The 16413-nt window shown below is 41.4% G+C and overlaps 3 protein-coding genes across 7 annotated transcripts; 2 read left to right on the forward strand and 1 right to left on the reverse strand.

Moving 5' to 3' along the window:
• The first annotated feature begins 359 nt into the window (after positions 1 to 359).
• gnpda1 (glucosamine-6-phosphate deaminase 1) lies at positions 360 to 2924 on the forward strand. Of its 4 annotated transcripts, none has more exons than XM_046405970.1 (7): positions 360 to 518; positions 816 to 943; positions 1439 to 1540; positions 1644 to 1826; positions 1965 to 2149; positions 2372 to 2546; positions 2630 to 2924. In XM_046405970.1, the coding sequence occupies exons 2-7, from the start codon at positions 820 to 822 to the stop codon at positions 2686 to 2688; spliced, it is 828 nt and encodes a 275-aa protein (XP_046261926.1). In that variant the 5' UTR covers positions 360 to 518; positions 816 to 819; the 3' UTR covers positions 2689 to 2924. The 4 variants fall into 4 exon arrangements, with proteins under 4 accessions (XP_046261926.1, XP_046261928.1, XP_046261927.1 ...); XM_046405972.1 differs by having other exon boundaries at positions 363 to 514; XM_046405971.1 differs by lacking the exon at positions 360 to 518 and adding an exon at positions 546 to 731.
• Positions 2925 to 4496: 1572 nt separating this feature from the next.
• Positions 4497 to 12893, forward strand: LOC124068065 (NEDD4 family-interacting protein 1-like). 2 transcript variants are annotated; one of them, XM_046405976.1, is made up of 8 exons: positions 4497 to 4685; positions 5816 to 5909; positions 7256 to 7395; positions 8043 to 8130; positions 9198 to 9322; positions 9460 to 9526; positions 9629 to 9742; positions 11186 to 12893. In XM_046405976.1, the coding sequence occupies exons 1-7, from the start codon at positions 4656 to 4658 to the stop codon at positions 9733 to 9735; spliced, it is 651 nt and encodes a 216-aa protein (XP_046261932.1). In that variant the 5' UTR covers positions 4497 to 4655; the 3' UTR covers positions 9736 to 9742; positions 11186 to 12893. The 2 variants fall into 2 exon arrangements, with proteins under 2 accessions (XP_046261932.1, XP_046261931.1); XM_046405975.1 differs by having other exon boundaries at positions 4499 to 4685; positions 9629 to 9737.
• Positions 12894 to 13425: 532 nt separating this feature from the next.
• On the reverse strand, positions 13426 to 16173 carry fgf1a (fibroblast growth factor 1a). Its single transcript, XM_046405977.1, has 3 exons — positions 15780 to 16173; positions 14262 to 14365; positions 13426 to 14049 (listed from the first exon to the last, which is right to left on the reverse strand). Exons 1-3 carry the CDS (start codon positions 15943 to 15945, stop codon positions 13849 to 13851), a joined length of 471 nt encoding a protein of 156 aa, XP_046261933.1. The 5' UTR covers positions 15946 to 16173; the 3' UTR covers positions 13426 to 13848.
• Between the last annotated feature and the right edge of the window lie 240 nt (positions 16174 to 16413).

The raw sequence follows: 16413 nt of genomic DNA on the forward strand, positions 1-16413 counted from the left end.
TGAGTAAATGGGATTTTCATACAGATAGGAAAGCTGCCACAATCCTGGCACATTTCAAAGTGGTCTAACCCGGACTTAAACCTTAAACCTGGGACCCGGGGCTTTGAGAAGTGCAGTGTGGATTGCATAGCCCTGAGATAACGATATGTGTGTTTGCAGGTCGGGTTCAAATAACTCCGAGTCAGCAATGTGCGGCGTGAAAACCCCGTGAAATCAGGAATAGTTCAAAGTTACATTACGAGCCATCAACATGAACTCTGAAGATATAGTCATTTAATAGCAGCCCCTGGTGATGTCCTGTTACTTAGACATACAACCGCAACAGCTGTCGGCACCTTAAACACGCCTGAACAGCATCTGGGCACTTCCAACTCACATGAACTCGCTTGCTAACGTTAGCTGACGGCAGTAAACGTCCCATCCGCGGTGAGCGCTGTTTGCATCCAAAAGCAGGCATCACATGATCCATCGATATCCTGTCTGCTGCGAGGAAAAGCCACAGATAGTCCAAGGCGTAGGTATGCTTTCGCCTAACTATTTTTTATTTGGTCTGTGTTTTTATTAGGAGTCTAATACCGCAGTGAAAGTTTTGGCTACACTGCGCACACGTCGCGTTATCACAGTCTCTGTTTTTGGCAGCTTGTTTAGCAAACCTGATGCTTTTACAGTGCTCTAATTTTTAATGTTGCCCGATGATGTTGTTACCTTAATGAGTCTAAAGTCTGACTGAGGTGTGTTTTGTTCTTAGTTCGAAGCTGAGCTCCTTCACACAAGTAACCTGCGCCTCTTTGCTTGTCTCTGTTGTCTTTCTCCAGGACGATGAAGCTGATCATCCTTAATGACTACGACCAGGCAAGCGAATGGGCTGCAAAGTACATTAGAAACAAGATTTTATTGTTCAGACCTGGCCCGGACAGATATTTCACCCTGGGGCTCCCCACGGGTGAGTGGTAGTTGATGACCTCCGTACATTTGTGTTTATTTTATTATCATCTTCATTATTATTATTCATATTTCATATTTGAATGTATGCGCCACTGTATTGCACCGTGTTAAAAAGAAGAAGTAAAAAAGTAATATTTTTCCCTACAGCTGCTGGTTCTGTGTCGACGGCGGAAATAGAGATCGATCCTTTAAAATTATGTGATCTAAAAATGAAAAAAATGCTATACTTAATTGAGGACAAATATTATTTAAAAATAGCTTAAATTTAAATTGAAAGTGAAATGACTTTTATTCTTGAAAATCCTGGCAGTTTGCGTAATACTTCAACAAGTTTTGCATGTAAACTTTCTAGTGCAAAAGGACAGTACAACCATCAGCTCAAATTTAGTGGAATGAAGAAAAAGAAACTCTATAATTTCTTCTGCCTCCATTTTGGGAATGGCTCAAGTACTGTGACTCTACTTTTGCTTTGTAAGCATTTGCTTGTCTTCAGGAAGCACCCCCATGGGCTGTTACAAGAAACTGATCGAATATTACAAGAATGGAGAAGTCTCATTCCAGTATGTAAAAACGTTCAACATGGATGAATATGTAGGTGAGTCCTCACCATTCTTTCTCCCCATGTAAAATGGTGATGCACTGAGGAATTACTGAAAGCTTTGAACATACATGAGAAACTGTAATAAAATCCTGTACAGGGCTTCCCAGAGATCACCCAGAGAGCTACCACTCCTTCATGTGGAATCACTTCTTCAAACACATAGACATAAAAGCAGAGAACACCCACATTCTGGATGGCAACGCTGCCGACCTGCAAGCAGAGTGTGAGGCCTTTGAGGAAAAGATAACAGCTGCCGGAGGGATCGAGCTCTTTGTCGGAGGTCAGAAGTTCACTCAGTGCTGATAATGAATATACTAAAACCAGCTACACGGTTGAGATTTGTGCTCAGTTCCATCAAGTGTTGTTGGACTCATTTTTGAAGCAAGTAAAACTCAAACTACACCCCCCCTCCTGTCAGGTATTGGACCAGATGGCCACATTGCCTTCAATGAACCTGGTTCAAGCCTGGTTTCCAGAACTAGGGTGAAGACCCTGGCCAAAGACACTATCATGGCTAATGCACGATTCTTTGATGGGGATCTCTCAAAGGTGCCCACCATGGCACTGACAGTGGGAGTGGGCACTGTCATGGATGCGAAAGAGGTAAGAAGCCCAGATGAATGTTGACCATCTGTCCTGTTTTTGTGATCTGCGTTTGCTTTTGTTACTTTATGTTTCTAAAAAATCTCAAATATACGTTCATTATTTGCTGTCAGAAGCTTGCTTTGAGCCGCAGAACAGTGCATTGCTCAATGGTCAACTCCAATGACATGTTGCTCTTGCTCAGTCATATTGGTCACATTTTCAATTTTCTTTTTTCCTAAGGTCATGATTCTCATCACCGGAGCACATAAGGCATTTGCTTTATACAAAGCTATTGAGGAGGGGGTGAATCACATGTGGACAGTTTCTGCCTTCCAGCAGCACCCACGGACTGTTTTTGTATGTGACGAAGACGCCACCCTGGAATTACGTGTCAAAACTGTGAAGTACTTCAAAGGTGAGACTACATCACAGAGCTACAAAGCTTAATTTGTTAGATTTCGCTTGTAATTAATTGTCAGAGTTTTGTCTTTTCTTTAGGGATGATGCACGTGCACAACAAGCTGGTGGAGACACCCTCTTGTCCAAAGCAGAAGTGAGGAGATTTTTAAACTCTGTGGGATCTTCAGGCCTTTTCAAGAACATTCCAGTGATTCCTTTATCTTCTGATGAGGACACGTGGGTGGACAACAGGCAGCGTTTGGTGTTAACTTCAAGTTTTCTAGTAATAATCAGGCGCTGGTGTTGCACAGGCTGTTTTTCAGGTTTTTCAGATGATTGTTCATACAATTCTGCATCTCATTTGTTCATTTTTAATAAAGTGCATTTAATTGTTGTTTCTTCTGTATTTCTTTGTGCTGACAACCAATGTTGCCTTTAAGTGCTCCATGCAAGCTTCTGATTCCACTTTTGTGTAGGAAGTAGTGGTAATATGGCCTTGTCAAAGAGCTGTTCATTTATTTTATGCTCAAGTGAAATAGAGGATTCCTTGTTGCCAATAGTGAAATAAAACTACATGATTTAAGAAAATTTTCACAGAAAAATATTCCAAGATACTTCTATTTTACTAGAGCATTACGATTTTCTACTGCTAACATCAGCCATCCATCCATCCATTTTCTATACCGCTTATCCGTCAGGGTCGCGGGGGAGCTGGAGCCTATCCCAGGTGACTATGGGCGAGAGGCGGGGTACAAAGACAAACAACCACACACTCTCACACTCACAGCTAGGGGCAATTTAGAGTAGCCAATTAACCTAATGTGCAGGCACGTGCAGATAAGGGGGGCTACAGGGGCTCAGGCACCTGCCCTTTTCCTGATAGACATTCAAAGTGCCCTTTTGACAGGGCTGTTTTTTTTTTTTTGTTTTTTTTTTATCATTATTTTTTTTAATAAATAAATGAGTTCCAACAGCTAAGTTCTCCACAATGTCTCCTAAATCATATGCGAAGTTATACATTTGGGGGGAAAAACGTTTTACACCTAAATACCTTGCGGCCACGATTCATGACGTCACATGGTCAGCGAACCCTTTTCAAAGCTTAAGCTTGTCAAGACAAAACTTCGCAGCCTTTGCCACGAAGAAAGGCTATCGGATCTCCTGCTGCTGGCAATTGAGAAAGATATCCCTATTGAACACAGTGTTGTCATAGACATTTACAAGAACATGGCAAGCCGAAAACTGCTGCTTTGAGGACCAATATTCAGCATCAAAAGAGGGACATCACACAGACACAGACACACACACACACACACACACACACAGGCAGAAATTAAGTTGTTATTGAAATTCAGTTTTAAATAAAGTTCAATTGCTTGAAATGTTTTGTGCCCTTTTTTATAAACTGAGCCCCTGCCCCACCAGAGGTCTCTGCACGTCCCTGCTAATGTGCATGTTTTTGGTATTGTGGGAGGAAGCCGGAGTACCCGGAGAAAACCCACACAGGCACAGGGAGAACATGCAAACTCCACATAGAAGGGCGCAGACCGGGATTCGAACCTTGAACCCTCTTGCTATGAGGCGACAGTGCTAACCTGCACCACCGTGCCGCCCAACATCAGCCATTTATTGTTCATTTCAGAGTGACAAAACTACTTTCTACTGCTGTCCCATTCCGTTTCAGAGGCAATTACTGTAGATTTTCCTCCACTATATTTATCAGACAGCTGTAGCAAGTGGTTGCTCTGCTTTGTCCAAGAATTTTAAATAAATCACGTGATGATCTGATAAATTATTTTGCATCCTTAATGAATGCGGTCTATCATCATTGGTAACACAATAACGTGATATACACAACAAAACTGTGGAATTTGCAGAATCAGTTCCTTTCTATGATACCGATATGTAAGATCTAGTACATTTTCGAACGGTTAATAGAAAAAATTACGACAGCACTTTAAGGCAGCATCAGCGCCTGCTCCAGTTCGAGCGTCAGGACTGGGAGATGGCCGACTAGGAGGCAACGTTTCACTTGCTATTTCGTTGGCAAGATTGCACTTACTTTAAACATCTTCGCTAGTCAAGTGGGAAGAGGACGTTTTCAGTATTCCGCTCCTCTTCCACAATGGCAGAACAGAACGTCAGATATCAAGAGGTAGGCACCAGTTTGCTGACAGGCTAAATAAAAAAAACGTAGCTAACAGCTAGCGTTAGCTGCTGCCCAGTCAGCTAACACTAGTCAACATTAGCCTGTCAGTGGGAGGAAAACAACGAGCTCAGCGGTATTTGTTTACAGGCGGGCCTGAGCCACGAATATTTTAAGCCGATATCAGAGCAGTTGTGTCACTCTGAACCGAACAATAAATGACTGATGATTATTTAGTCAGCTGTAACTTGAAACCTATGTGACCCGCTTCATTTGGCAGCTAACCAGTTGGTTAACTTACTCGTATCGTTAGCTTGAGTATGTTGTGTAACTTGGTGACTTTGTGTAGACTTGAACCAACACCGTCAGTTCAGTGACTCGTCCAGTCTGTCGGGAACGTAAACTCCAGAGACACATAGGACCGACATATTAACGTGAAGGTACAGCCTGATCATTTATTGACGAACGCAGATGATGTGTTAAATCACGAGTGCTGAGTTTACTGTGTAATCAGGGCGGAGTAGTTTTCATGATGTATCAGAGGTTAGTGAGGGTGCAGCTAGTCCTAGCTGTTTGGAGGAAGGGATGATTGCAGACATGTCTATCATAACCACTTGTTGCACAGTACATCAAACGAGTGGGACATCAGTGCTTTTACTTAACCCAGCTACTCTGATTTTTGCTCTGAAGCACCTCCCGTCCATCTGTATTGCGCTTGTTCAATATCTGTGCTCAGTAAACGTGTGGTGTGGAAATCAAGGCTATAACATACTGTTTGTACGGCCAACTAAAAATTAAAATTATATGGTGTTCTTGCAGATTAAAGAACGGATGGTGTGTATGTGGCAGAATGAAAAGCTGTCAAATCAAGGAACTTCCTCACATTTAAAAATTCAGTTTAAATCCAGGGACTCAGTGACTTATTGTATCACCTGGTTGCAGGCAATCTGTAACAGGGTGATAGTACTGTTGTTGAACTTTGGTCCAGCTTGACTTGGAGAATGAGACCGTGTGGTTTCCTTTATTTTCTAAATCTTATGTACTTAAATAGTTTTCATTCATCACAGTCAACAAGTCGAGTAAAGGATGCAGTTTAAGTTCGACTCTGACTGTGTTGTCGTTTATTTACGTTTCCTCAGCTGGTGAATGAGGAGGAGCCGGCCCAGTCATCCCAGGAGGGTCCTGCTCTGGATGCACCACCACCCTACAGCAGCGTTGCTGCAGCAAATGCAGGTAAGGGACGTTCACAGCTCCATCGCACTAATTGATAATTAAAAGTGGAAGTCTTGCATCATAAAGTAATAGTAATAGTAGTAATAGTACTTGCAGTGAAATGTGAAGCAAAAATAATCTTTGTGAAGATGTCTTTTCTTTTGCCAACTATGTATTTGGAGTCACACCCTTGATGGTCAAGGCCTCAACATGTATGGAATATTTTAACGTGGAAGCTGTTTTAGCATGTAACCGACTGCTGCTGACTTTTTTAAAACTCTAACAAGGCTGCTTGTTTTAAACTGCATTGCTTTAAACCTTTCTACAAAATGAAAAGTAACTATAGCCTTAGATAAATTTAGAAACCATGGATAAACACTAAATACATGGAAAAGTACTAATGCTCACTATACTTTTATATACTTGTATATACTTTTAGTTCTGTCAGTGTGCTGCTCTAATACTGCATGTCTTGCACTGTAGGCCTTAGAATGAATAATGTAGAAGGCGAATAGCTCACATGAAAAACCTTTTTAGAGAGGTCTGATATTTCAGTCTCACTTAAGAGGGCATAGGTTAGCATGGTGCAGAAGTGGGTGTAGCCTGGAGCTCTTCCTGGGACGCCATCGATCCGTTTCAGTGGTGTTTTTGTTTGAACAACAATAAGGAGTGTTCTGGATAGCTGCCAGATGACCCAGTTAAAGGTCATAACATGAACAGTAATGGACACATATATTAGTAATGTCTTTCGTCTTGCTGTAAGACCCGGCTGGTTTCATAACTGAATGGTATCTGAAAGTAGATTTTTGTCTTTCGGCGATCAAATTTGCACGTCATCTGGCAGTTTTGTTTTTTTTCTGTGGGGTGGAGGCTCCAAATTACAAATGATAGTCCCGTTTAAATGGATGTAAATTTATTTCAACTGATGTTTTTATCATTTTCTTTTCTTTTCTAAAGCTGAAATCTGTAATCCAGCTTCATACTGAGGGTGGTGAAACTGTTGGTGGTGATCAGATATCACTGTTAGTAGTGCAGGTGCCCTTTAAATCCAGGAAATGAAGTTTATATTCATGTTACATATTAACTGACCATGTAATATGAACTTTATATTCATATTACATGGTCAGTTAATAACATTTTCACCTTTATATTGTAATCAGTAAGGTGAAATAACTTTATTCATTATTGACAGTTATTGATTTTTGCTTATAAGACAGAACCCAAAGCAGACTGTATGATATATCACCACTTGAGTACAATGTACAGCAATGTCAGCGGGAGTCATTTTTTTTTATCATTTAGAAGAGTGTCTTTTGAGGTAAATTTTTTCTACCTGGATGAAAGTCATGTGCTTATTACCTTCACAGCTTTCTTTGAATACAAGGAGGATGGAGGAAGATTTCCCAACCCTCCATCCTACAGTGTTGCCACCTCTTTGCCCTCCTATGATGAAGCTGAGAGAAGCAAAGAAGAGGCAGCCATCCCCCTGGTCACTGGAAGAGTCACGGTACGTTTCTAATTTTCACACATAGAGGTGCACCGATTGCAGTTTTCCGGGATGATTTATGATTTTTTTTTTTTTGGAAGTGCCGACATAGATTTTCTCCCTCAGAACTGTAATTGATAGCATATACAAACAAAAATCAGCTTTTCTTCAATGCAGAATTTTACTTTCATAATAAAAGAAGTGATTAAACTTCACAATTTCCTCTCAAAATAAAGCAATTTGAAAGAGCTACAAATAGCAGTTAATTGAAAATGAGCTTTACATCCAACTTAATCTGACATTATTTTACTTTACCTACTTTACTTCCTCTCGCTCTCGCTTCACCACTCACTCATATACATGCTGCTCTGTTTCTTAAAGGAGCCATGTTACTGTGATAAAACTGTGCTCAGACACAGAGAACAGCTGATCAAACAGGGTCATGAATTCCATCACTTTGCTCGTAATTGCTTTGGTTTTTCACTACTCATACCGAGGAAAGATAGGAGAGGCTGCTGGCTTGTGAGTAGCACTGAGCTATAGCTAGCGTGTAGAAATAGTTCTAAATTAATGTATTCATTAAGACTTTTTCTGTTCGAGGTTTCAAACAAAACATAAAAAGAAAACTGAGGTAAACCCAAGTTATTTTTTATTTGCTCCTGGTGCAGGAGGACGACTTCGTGGCCAGGGATGACTTTGAAGATGCTGACCAGCTGCGAATAGGAAATGATGGCATCTTCATGCTCACTTTTTTCAGTAAGAACTTCACTCGCTTGCATAGTGCTGAAGGGTGTATTGTAGAAAGTGGATATAGTGAAAACTTGGATGAGGTAAATTCTGGGTTTTCATTTCCAGAAAGACTGGCAACTTAAGGTTTGGGTCAGTTACTGTAGCAACAAACCCTGTGAACCTAACATGCTCGCAGGTGGGTTTTCTTCAACAAACCGTGTGTTTATCCCTCTCTCTTCTCACTTTCACACTGGGCAAAACACCCTCTGACACCCATTAACATCTGGCTTTTGTTATTAATGGGAAATGGTAAAACTGGCAATCTCAGTTTACCCACATTTAAAAAAAACATGCATTACACCGTAATTTTGGTGTAAAAAAAAGAAATAAAAGGTATTACAAAGTCAGATACATTGTTTTGTTTCCTCATTGATTCAATTTGTATTAAAGTGTGTATGGAATTAATTTGCAGAGGTCTCTCTAATTAAGTCGGGGAGTGGGGGACTGCCGCTTGACCAGTGCCCAGAGTAGGGCTGGGTATCAGTACATAGTATCTTATTGTTATCTACTGAAATAACCCAGTACCATGTAGTATTGAAACTTGATTCTTTTTGTACCCAGTTCTAGGAAAGAGAAAAAAAACCTACTGCAGCAGCTGCAACCCGTACGATTTTACAAATTTATTGCTATCAGTGTCACTTTAAGGTTACTAGTGTTGCTCACGGTATCATGATTTTTTTAAATTTTTTTTTTTTTTTTTTTTTTTTTTTTTAATGGTACCTAATAGTCTAGCCTGGAGGCCTACAAAGGCAAGGTGGTGATTCTGGTTTGGCATGTCTAACATGGTTACTGTCTCGAGCAGACGCAACCACATAAATTTGTAACTCGCAAAACTAATTACAGGTAGGATGAACAGTATTGTAGGCCAGAAGGTGTCATGCTACAATGACAATATGACTTCTATCACCCGCAGCTTTACAGTTTTTGCTGTTGTTGTTTTAAGCAAAGACACCGTCATGGTACGTAGGCGCTGCTTAAACGTCAGTAAAGTGTGAAGGTATGAAATCCTAACTGACACTTCTTTTTGTCTGCAGTGGCATTCCTCTTCAACTGGATCGGCTTCTTCTTGTCGTTCTGTTTGACTACGTCAGCTGCTGGCCGATACGGGGCCATCTCTGGCTTTGGCCTTTCCCTCATCAAATGGGTTCTTATTGTCAGGGTAAGAGCTGTTAACACAAATATTCATCGCTGAACGCCGGTTCTTGTCTGTATTACTGTTGAGGAATGCTAAAACTCTGAAAATGATCCAAGATAACTTTCTAGCTCATCACAGGTCCTGTCTTACATTTCTTCCAGTTTTCTACCTACTTTCCTGGTTACTTTGATGGGCAGTACTGGTTGTGGTGGGTCTTCCTGGCCCTAGGTAAGTGAGAGACATTATTTTACAAACAAATAGCCTCTCCTGTTAGTCCTGATGTTGTATGAATTTAAGTTCTTGCATTACATGATTTTCTTTGCCCTCCAGGCTTCATGCTGTTCATCAGAGGCTTTGTTAACTACTCCAGAGTGCGTAAACTGGCTGATCCCACCTATGCCACCCTTCCCCGAACAAGGGTTCTCTTCATCTATTAGAGGTAAGGTGTGTTAACCCACTCACACTCATCATGGAAGACATTCACTTGTACACAGGACTCCATTCACTCCAACAGTGAGTGATGAGATTAAGGCAACAATGGCACAGAACTGTTTATCAGAAAAAAATAAATATCTGGTACTACTTCATCACCCACCAAGTGTTACATGCCATTAAACATTTTCTTTAGAAAGTAAACCGCACACAGTCGTCATCGCAGACTGGCACCTCTTTGAGTTTCTGTCCGATTCCTGGTTTATTTGTGACAAAATGTGGACACATGTAAACCCAACAGTCCCAGCTCACAGTTCAGTTTAGCACACTAGATGAAGAAAACATCCTGTCTTATGTGCAGGCATTAGAGCGTTGCAGCAGGGAACGCCTGGCAGAAATTATTAGGTGGTTTTCACGGATTAGATTTTTAATTTCTAATTGTTCTGGCTCCTCTACTCCCTCCCTGATTCAGGCTCCGTCTTTGTGACAGTGAGTTTTGCTGGCCGGTTTTGTACTTCCGTAAACCTTACTCATTGTTTTGCATACAACCTGACGCACTCAGGGTACATCAGGATAGCCGTTGGTGTGTTCTGCGAGTTTGATCACCCCTCTGGCGTTATTTGACGTTGTTTGGACATTGTTGTCAGATGTGAGATCTGACTATCATTGCCAGATGGGACACCACAAAACCAGAACCTCTGACATAAACTCTCCCATTAGTTACGACCTGTCACCAGATCCATACATGAGTGATTTTAGTTTTTTTTTTTACATTGTTTTCATAACATCATAATTATACATGATTTTTGTTATCTCCCAGCAGTTCAGAGGATAACTGTAATTTCCCAGTTATAGGACTAATTAGCACACCTTCATTTATAAATGGTAACCGATACAGATGCATTGTTCTTAATCAACAGTGTGTTGTATTACATAATGCCAGTTGACCGTTCTTTCACACACTTGGACAACTTTCCATGAAACCCTGAAAAACAACTGGATTCATATTTAGCAGCTGATTACTTTTTTTTTTTTTTTTTTTTAAACAATGTTTTACTTTGGTATATAAGGTTTATACAGATTAAAAAATTTCTAATTAATGTATATCTTACTGAGCAAAGCATTCTCATCAACAAGTGCGATTTTATCCCACACTTGCATTGTGGGTAACATAGTCAAGACTGTGTCGGTGAAGAACAACGCATGAAATAAAAAATATCTCATCAGTTCTAGTCTTACAAACAGTGGGAGATCACACTGTAATGTAGTGAAGGACCAAGCAGAAGTCCGCATTAGGTGGGTCTATGCAAGACATTTCTGTGTTGATAAATAGATACATGCAGGATACTGAAAGCAGTTGAAGTGTTGCCTTAGCCTGATTATTCGAATAAAGTTGTTTGCATGCATGTTAACATAACCACTGACAAACCACTTCTCCCTTTAATTCAAATTCAGGAAGTTGGCTGTGGAAGAACTGCACATGACTGACACAAGCAGCAGCAACTCTGTGAAGATTTCAAATTTCAAGTGAAGACACTTTAACAAGAAATCGGCCAGACGAGTCATAGATGAAGACAACTCTCGATAAAATATTCAGGAATTATATCACTCATTTTGCTTTGTTTTGAAACTTTATTAATGGAAAATGGTTAACAGTAATAGTCCCTTGATGTATTCATTAGTGGCGAATGTGAAGTGCTATCTGCATCTTTGTCTGTAATGTATAAGTAATGCCTTATATCATTTGATGGTAGTATACAAGCATGCGTCTGCCCTTAAGGTTTATAAGTAGGGAGAGTCTCATGTTGGTGACACCTGAAGCCAACAGGTATTAATTATTACAACACTATGTAGACTTGCCATAGCATGCAACACACTTTGTAGTCTGCACTAATCTCACTTCACGGTTTTATTGTGACTATTATAAGATGTTTTTAGATACCACATACACCTGAAAAGCTTTCGTTAGGCTGCAAGCGCTGATACTGACACGGATTATACACATATTGAATTCACCTGTTGGCTTTAAGTAGTGTTGCCTTTTTTTTCTTCTTTCTTTTTAAAGCCAGGAGGGGGCAGTGTTGTCTACTGCTTTTAAGGCGTTCGAAACTGCTCATCAGGGGCATTGTACCTTCTCGTGATTCAACCGCAATGTCAGCAGAGTGTACCAAATTCCACGCATGTCAGAAATTGAACTGAACCTGTGAAATGTTTTGTTGTACATTAAATCAGGTAAAACTTTCCAACCTGGAAGTAGAATTTAGATTACACATATGAAGTTGTATGATTGAGTTTGAGTGCTTAAACACGAACACAGATGTCAAAGTGACAAAACCCTGGAGCAGCTCAGCTGACAGCGAAGGGCCGCCAGATTTTTGTGGCATGATTATTATTATTTTTTTCCTTCTTTCTTTCTATGGGCACATGAGCACATTTTCTGGTTCACCTCCTTTTTTTTTGAAAAGCTCATTTAGACGTAACAGTTTGATGTTTCCATGACTCTTCAGTGAGTCAGCGGAGACGGTGTCTCATTCATTGTCGGTGGAAAAGCTCTGTGATTATAGAAAAGAGGCTTGGCTGTCTGGATCTCAGCTGTTAATGATCTCACTTTGACATTTCAAACGGTGATCTATGAGCATAAAAATAAACTCCATTTTCAGGTGGGCTTTTGCCTTAAGATTTAATTGACAGATGGGGGATGGGATATCTGTTTTGGGTTTTTTTTTTATGTTTGCTATCATGTTGGTATCAAAACTGTGTGAAAGAATGTTGTATGCATGTGCACTTTTAGAAACGTAACCAATAAAACCCGGAGGGTGTACCCGTGATTATTTTAAGTCCCAGACATATAAAGCAAGGAATGAATGATGCTGTGGTGTAGGATTGCATTTCTGTTTTTTATCATCGAGGAAACGGCGTGTCACGATGATGCAGTTCGATCTAACCACTGGTGTCAGTGGAAAGAGCTGAAAACGGTTTTTAGTCTCGATTAGCAAACTGAACTGTTTGCCTCATCAGTGAACTTCATACTTCTGCTATGGCTTTGTTGCTGACCCATTATGCTTACTTCAGTGTGATGTAGAGCTGCAACCTTGGGGTTTTGTTGACATGAAACTGTACAGAAACCATCTAATGTTAAATAAATGTCACTTTTACTGCGCCAGTGCTGAGCTCTTTTGATTCACTGCTGTCCACTACAATATTACAGTGTTTACAGTTCAGTATCTGCGCACTGTGCAATTTTGGTCACAGCTTAAGTGTTTGAAATAAGGAAATAGAAAATGTGTCAGTTCTGTTTTTCAGCCTGTGACGCCGTGACGTGCGGAGCTGCGACTGGCTCTTCTTATCTCACTACTTCTGGAGAGGAAAACATGCTTTCAGGAGTAGTCAAACGAGAAAGGTCACATAACATCTACCAAGCCGGCAAAATTCTCAATGAAGGCATTATATGTGTCGTTTGCATTTGAGTTAAGTGCTTTACTTTGAGAGAAAATGAGACATTTATAACATTTTTTCCTACTGCGAGGTCACGATGATTCTTTAAATCAATCCCTGCATTCTTTTCTTACCAGATCCACATGAGAAATTACTTGGTCCTCCTGCCTCTGGCCAAACTTTCCACCAAATCTCACTGACATCTGGAAACAATTTAGATAACATGAAAGTTACCATTACTATACTAAGTTTTTTTTTGCTGTATAATTAGAAGAAATCGGGCTGAAATCAGGAGAATCAGTGCTGACAGGCTCAGGGTCTGTGTCTGCTGACGATACTGTCTGCTTGTTTTCTTTTGTGTAATAAGAAGACCTGCTACCTAATCAAACGGGATGTTGTGTTAGCGGACAAAAAGACGGCGACATGCTCAGTCCTAAAGCTCTGATGCATAACCCCCGGGCGAAGGACCAGCTACTCTTTTAATGCAAATATTAGTCCTAACAAAAATTCCCAGACACATTTGATCCTGACTGACTTGTTTTCATGAACCGTTCTCACACCGCTGCTTCATATCGTGTTCTGGCCCATGGGACGAACTAAAATGGTGAGAAGAGAATAAAGGATCCATCCTGGAGCAGCTTTGCACCCATTAGGGTTGAGGTATCGCCGTGTGCCGAGTGCGTTCACTGCCCGGAGTCACACAGCTGTCGGGGCAGGAAGAAGACGGCCTTCTGTCCGATGTGAGTCTTTGGACCCGGTTTAGGTTTTCCGTTCTTCTTCAGAGCTACGTACCAGTTCCTCTCCTGGTGCTTCTGAGACAGGTACGTGTTGTAGTGGTTCTCCTCCAACTTCTCCAGGAAGTAACATTCATCGGTCACCGTGAGCTGAGAGATAAACGGATGAAGAAGCACCAACAGGTGACGGCACTTCAGTTGTTTGGTTTGAGATGAAAAGTTTAAAAATCCTGTCACTAATGTTTGGATCGAGATTGCGGAGCGGCGAGTGATTAATCATTTACAGATATCACGGGAGATGTTTCCATTTAATGTAGTGATTTCATATCATATGGATCAGTGGGAATACTGAAGATACTCACTGAGCTGTACAGTTGCCCCTCATTGCTCATGGCCAGATATCGCCCGGCCTCTGTTCCATGGACGACCACCACTCCTCTGTCGACAGCTTTGAGCTTTAAGACGGCTGAAGGGAGAACAAGAAGGGCAAAAACAAACGCATCAGCGCCAAACATTGTTGCTGTTTTCCTTCAGCCAGCTGACATATGAATAGACAGAAGCCATTTTAAACATTTTAAATTCTTTGCTCTTGAGCTGAACGAGCTTCAAGCCTGAAATGAAACTGAATGAAGTGGCAGCCAAATGGAATTTCAGCGTATGCTTGCTCTCGTGACTGAATAAAATTTGTTGCCTTGAAGTCGTTAAGAATGTGAAGTGTCAAACACGGGGCCTATCTTACAGGAAATGAAAGGGACAGATTGCAATCAAGCATTTTTTTTTTCATTTTTATTTCATGAGTTTATTTGACAGTGACTGTGCTCATTGCACAGATCCGCCTGCCTAAAGGGCCTAAACTTTTCACCCGTTGTGGATGTTTGATAGAATAAATAACAAATCTCATTTAATACACTTTCACAAAATATCACAGTACACACAGTAGTACGTCAAATAAGAGGACTGATTGTAGTGGCAGTTTTAATCTCTTTGAAACCGCCATGACTTCCTCCTCTGAATTAACACCCCCACTCACTGTCTTCTCACCCAGATACCATTTGTTCACGTGTCTTTGTTTAACATCTAGACTGAATACACAAACTCTGCAACACCAGTCCCAGAGTGAGACGGGAACCATCACCTCTGTCTCTAAAGTCCAAACCCTTGAGACGGGAACCATCACCTCTGTCTCTAAAGTCCAAACCCTTGAGACGGGAACTATCACCTCTGTCTTTAAAGTCCAAACCCTTTCTACAGAATACACAACTCGGCAGGAACATCCTGGGGTGAAGCAGACAATAGTGGTAACAGAACAAAGAGGTGTGAAACATATGTTGGTGTGTGTGCCTCTGTCCATAAAAAGGGAGGTCTCCCCATGGTTGGGGTCTTTCCTCACTCTGACTGTAACTCTGTGTGACGATTGACCTTCTTTTGCAAAGGAATAAAAGATCTTGTCGTCCGGCAGAAGTCTCTATTTCATTCTTCACCAGCAGGAGAAAAACTTCCACAACACTGATGAAGACTGTTAGACAAAAGGCAACAAGTAGACAAATTTATGGCTTGGCCTTTCATATTTGACATCATTGAGAGAGCCTCCATTTTCATGACTGTCACTCAAGAGAAAAGTTAAGTGCAGCTAGTCACAGTCTATCACAAGTCTCTGCTACTTAATGTAGCTACGATTGCGTTTTATTCCTCGAGTTCAACAAAAAACATGTGAAATCAAGTGAAATAAACCGCCGAGATATCCCATGTTATCCAAGCCGGAAATGTCAGCAGGCGGTCTCTGCTCTTTGAACCTGACACACCTGCAGTGAGGGAAGTGAACGCATCATGTTGCAAGGCCTGAGCGGGATGTAAACAGGCACAGTGCGCTGCTGTCTTACTGTAAGCGTCCCTGTCATCCCTCTGGCCCTGCACCGTCCCATCGGGCAGGATCTGGAGGTGATGTCCGCCATTCATGCAGTACAGCCGAGTCGGCCGCCTGTAGTCCCGCAGCAGGCCGCTGTCAACCGTCTGAGACTCGGATGCTAACACCTCCTCATCCGTCATACCGGCCGAAGGACACCAACAGGAGGGTCTGCAGAGGAGCCCAGTTGTCTATGAGAGCAATCAGCCGGCTGTGTGCACCCCCACCCTCCCCTCTCCACCCCCACCCCACTGCAGTGGTCAGGTGTTCACGCGCTCGTGGACGAGCGCTGAGGCAGCTGGAGGCGCGTGCCCGACACCTGGCTCTCCTCAGCTGCGTAGTGTGAGGCAATGTGACACGTGTTAGGCCTCACCTCTGACTTTTCAAAACGGTAATCGTGTTGTGTAAGTATTATTATTAACTTATTATGTTGAACTCAGTTGAAAATTATTAGATAATCGATCACTGTAAGTTATAATTCTAGCATTTTTTTTAATTTAATTTTAATTTGGCAGGAGTCGGTAAGGCGCGGTTTAGGTTGCGACAGGAAGAAGTTCATGAACATAGCTGATGAGTCAAAAGTCTGCATGTATTGACTGCACCGGTTTTTA

Source organism: Scatophagus argus, chromosome 12 (assembly GCF_020382885.2).
Source record: "Scatophagus argus isolate fScaArg1 chromosome 12, fScaArg1.pri, whole genome shotgun sequence".
Classification (NCBI taxonomy): domain Eukaryota; kingdom Metazoa; phylum Chordata; class Actinopteri; family Scatophagidae; genus Scatophagus; species Scatophagus argus.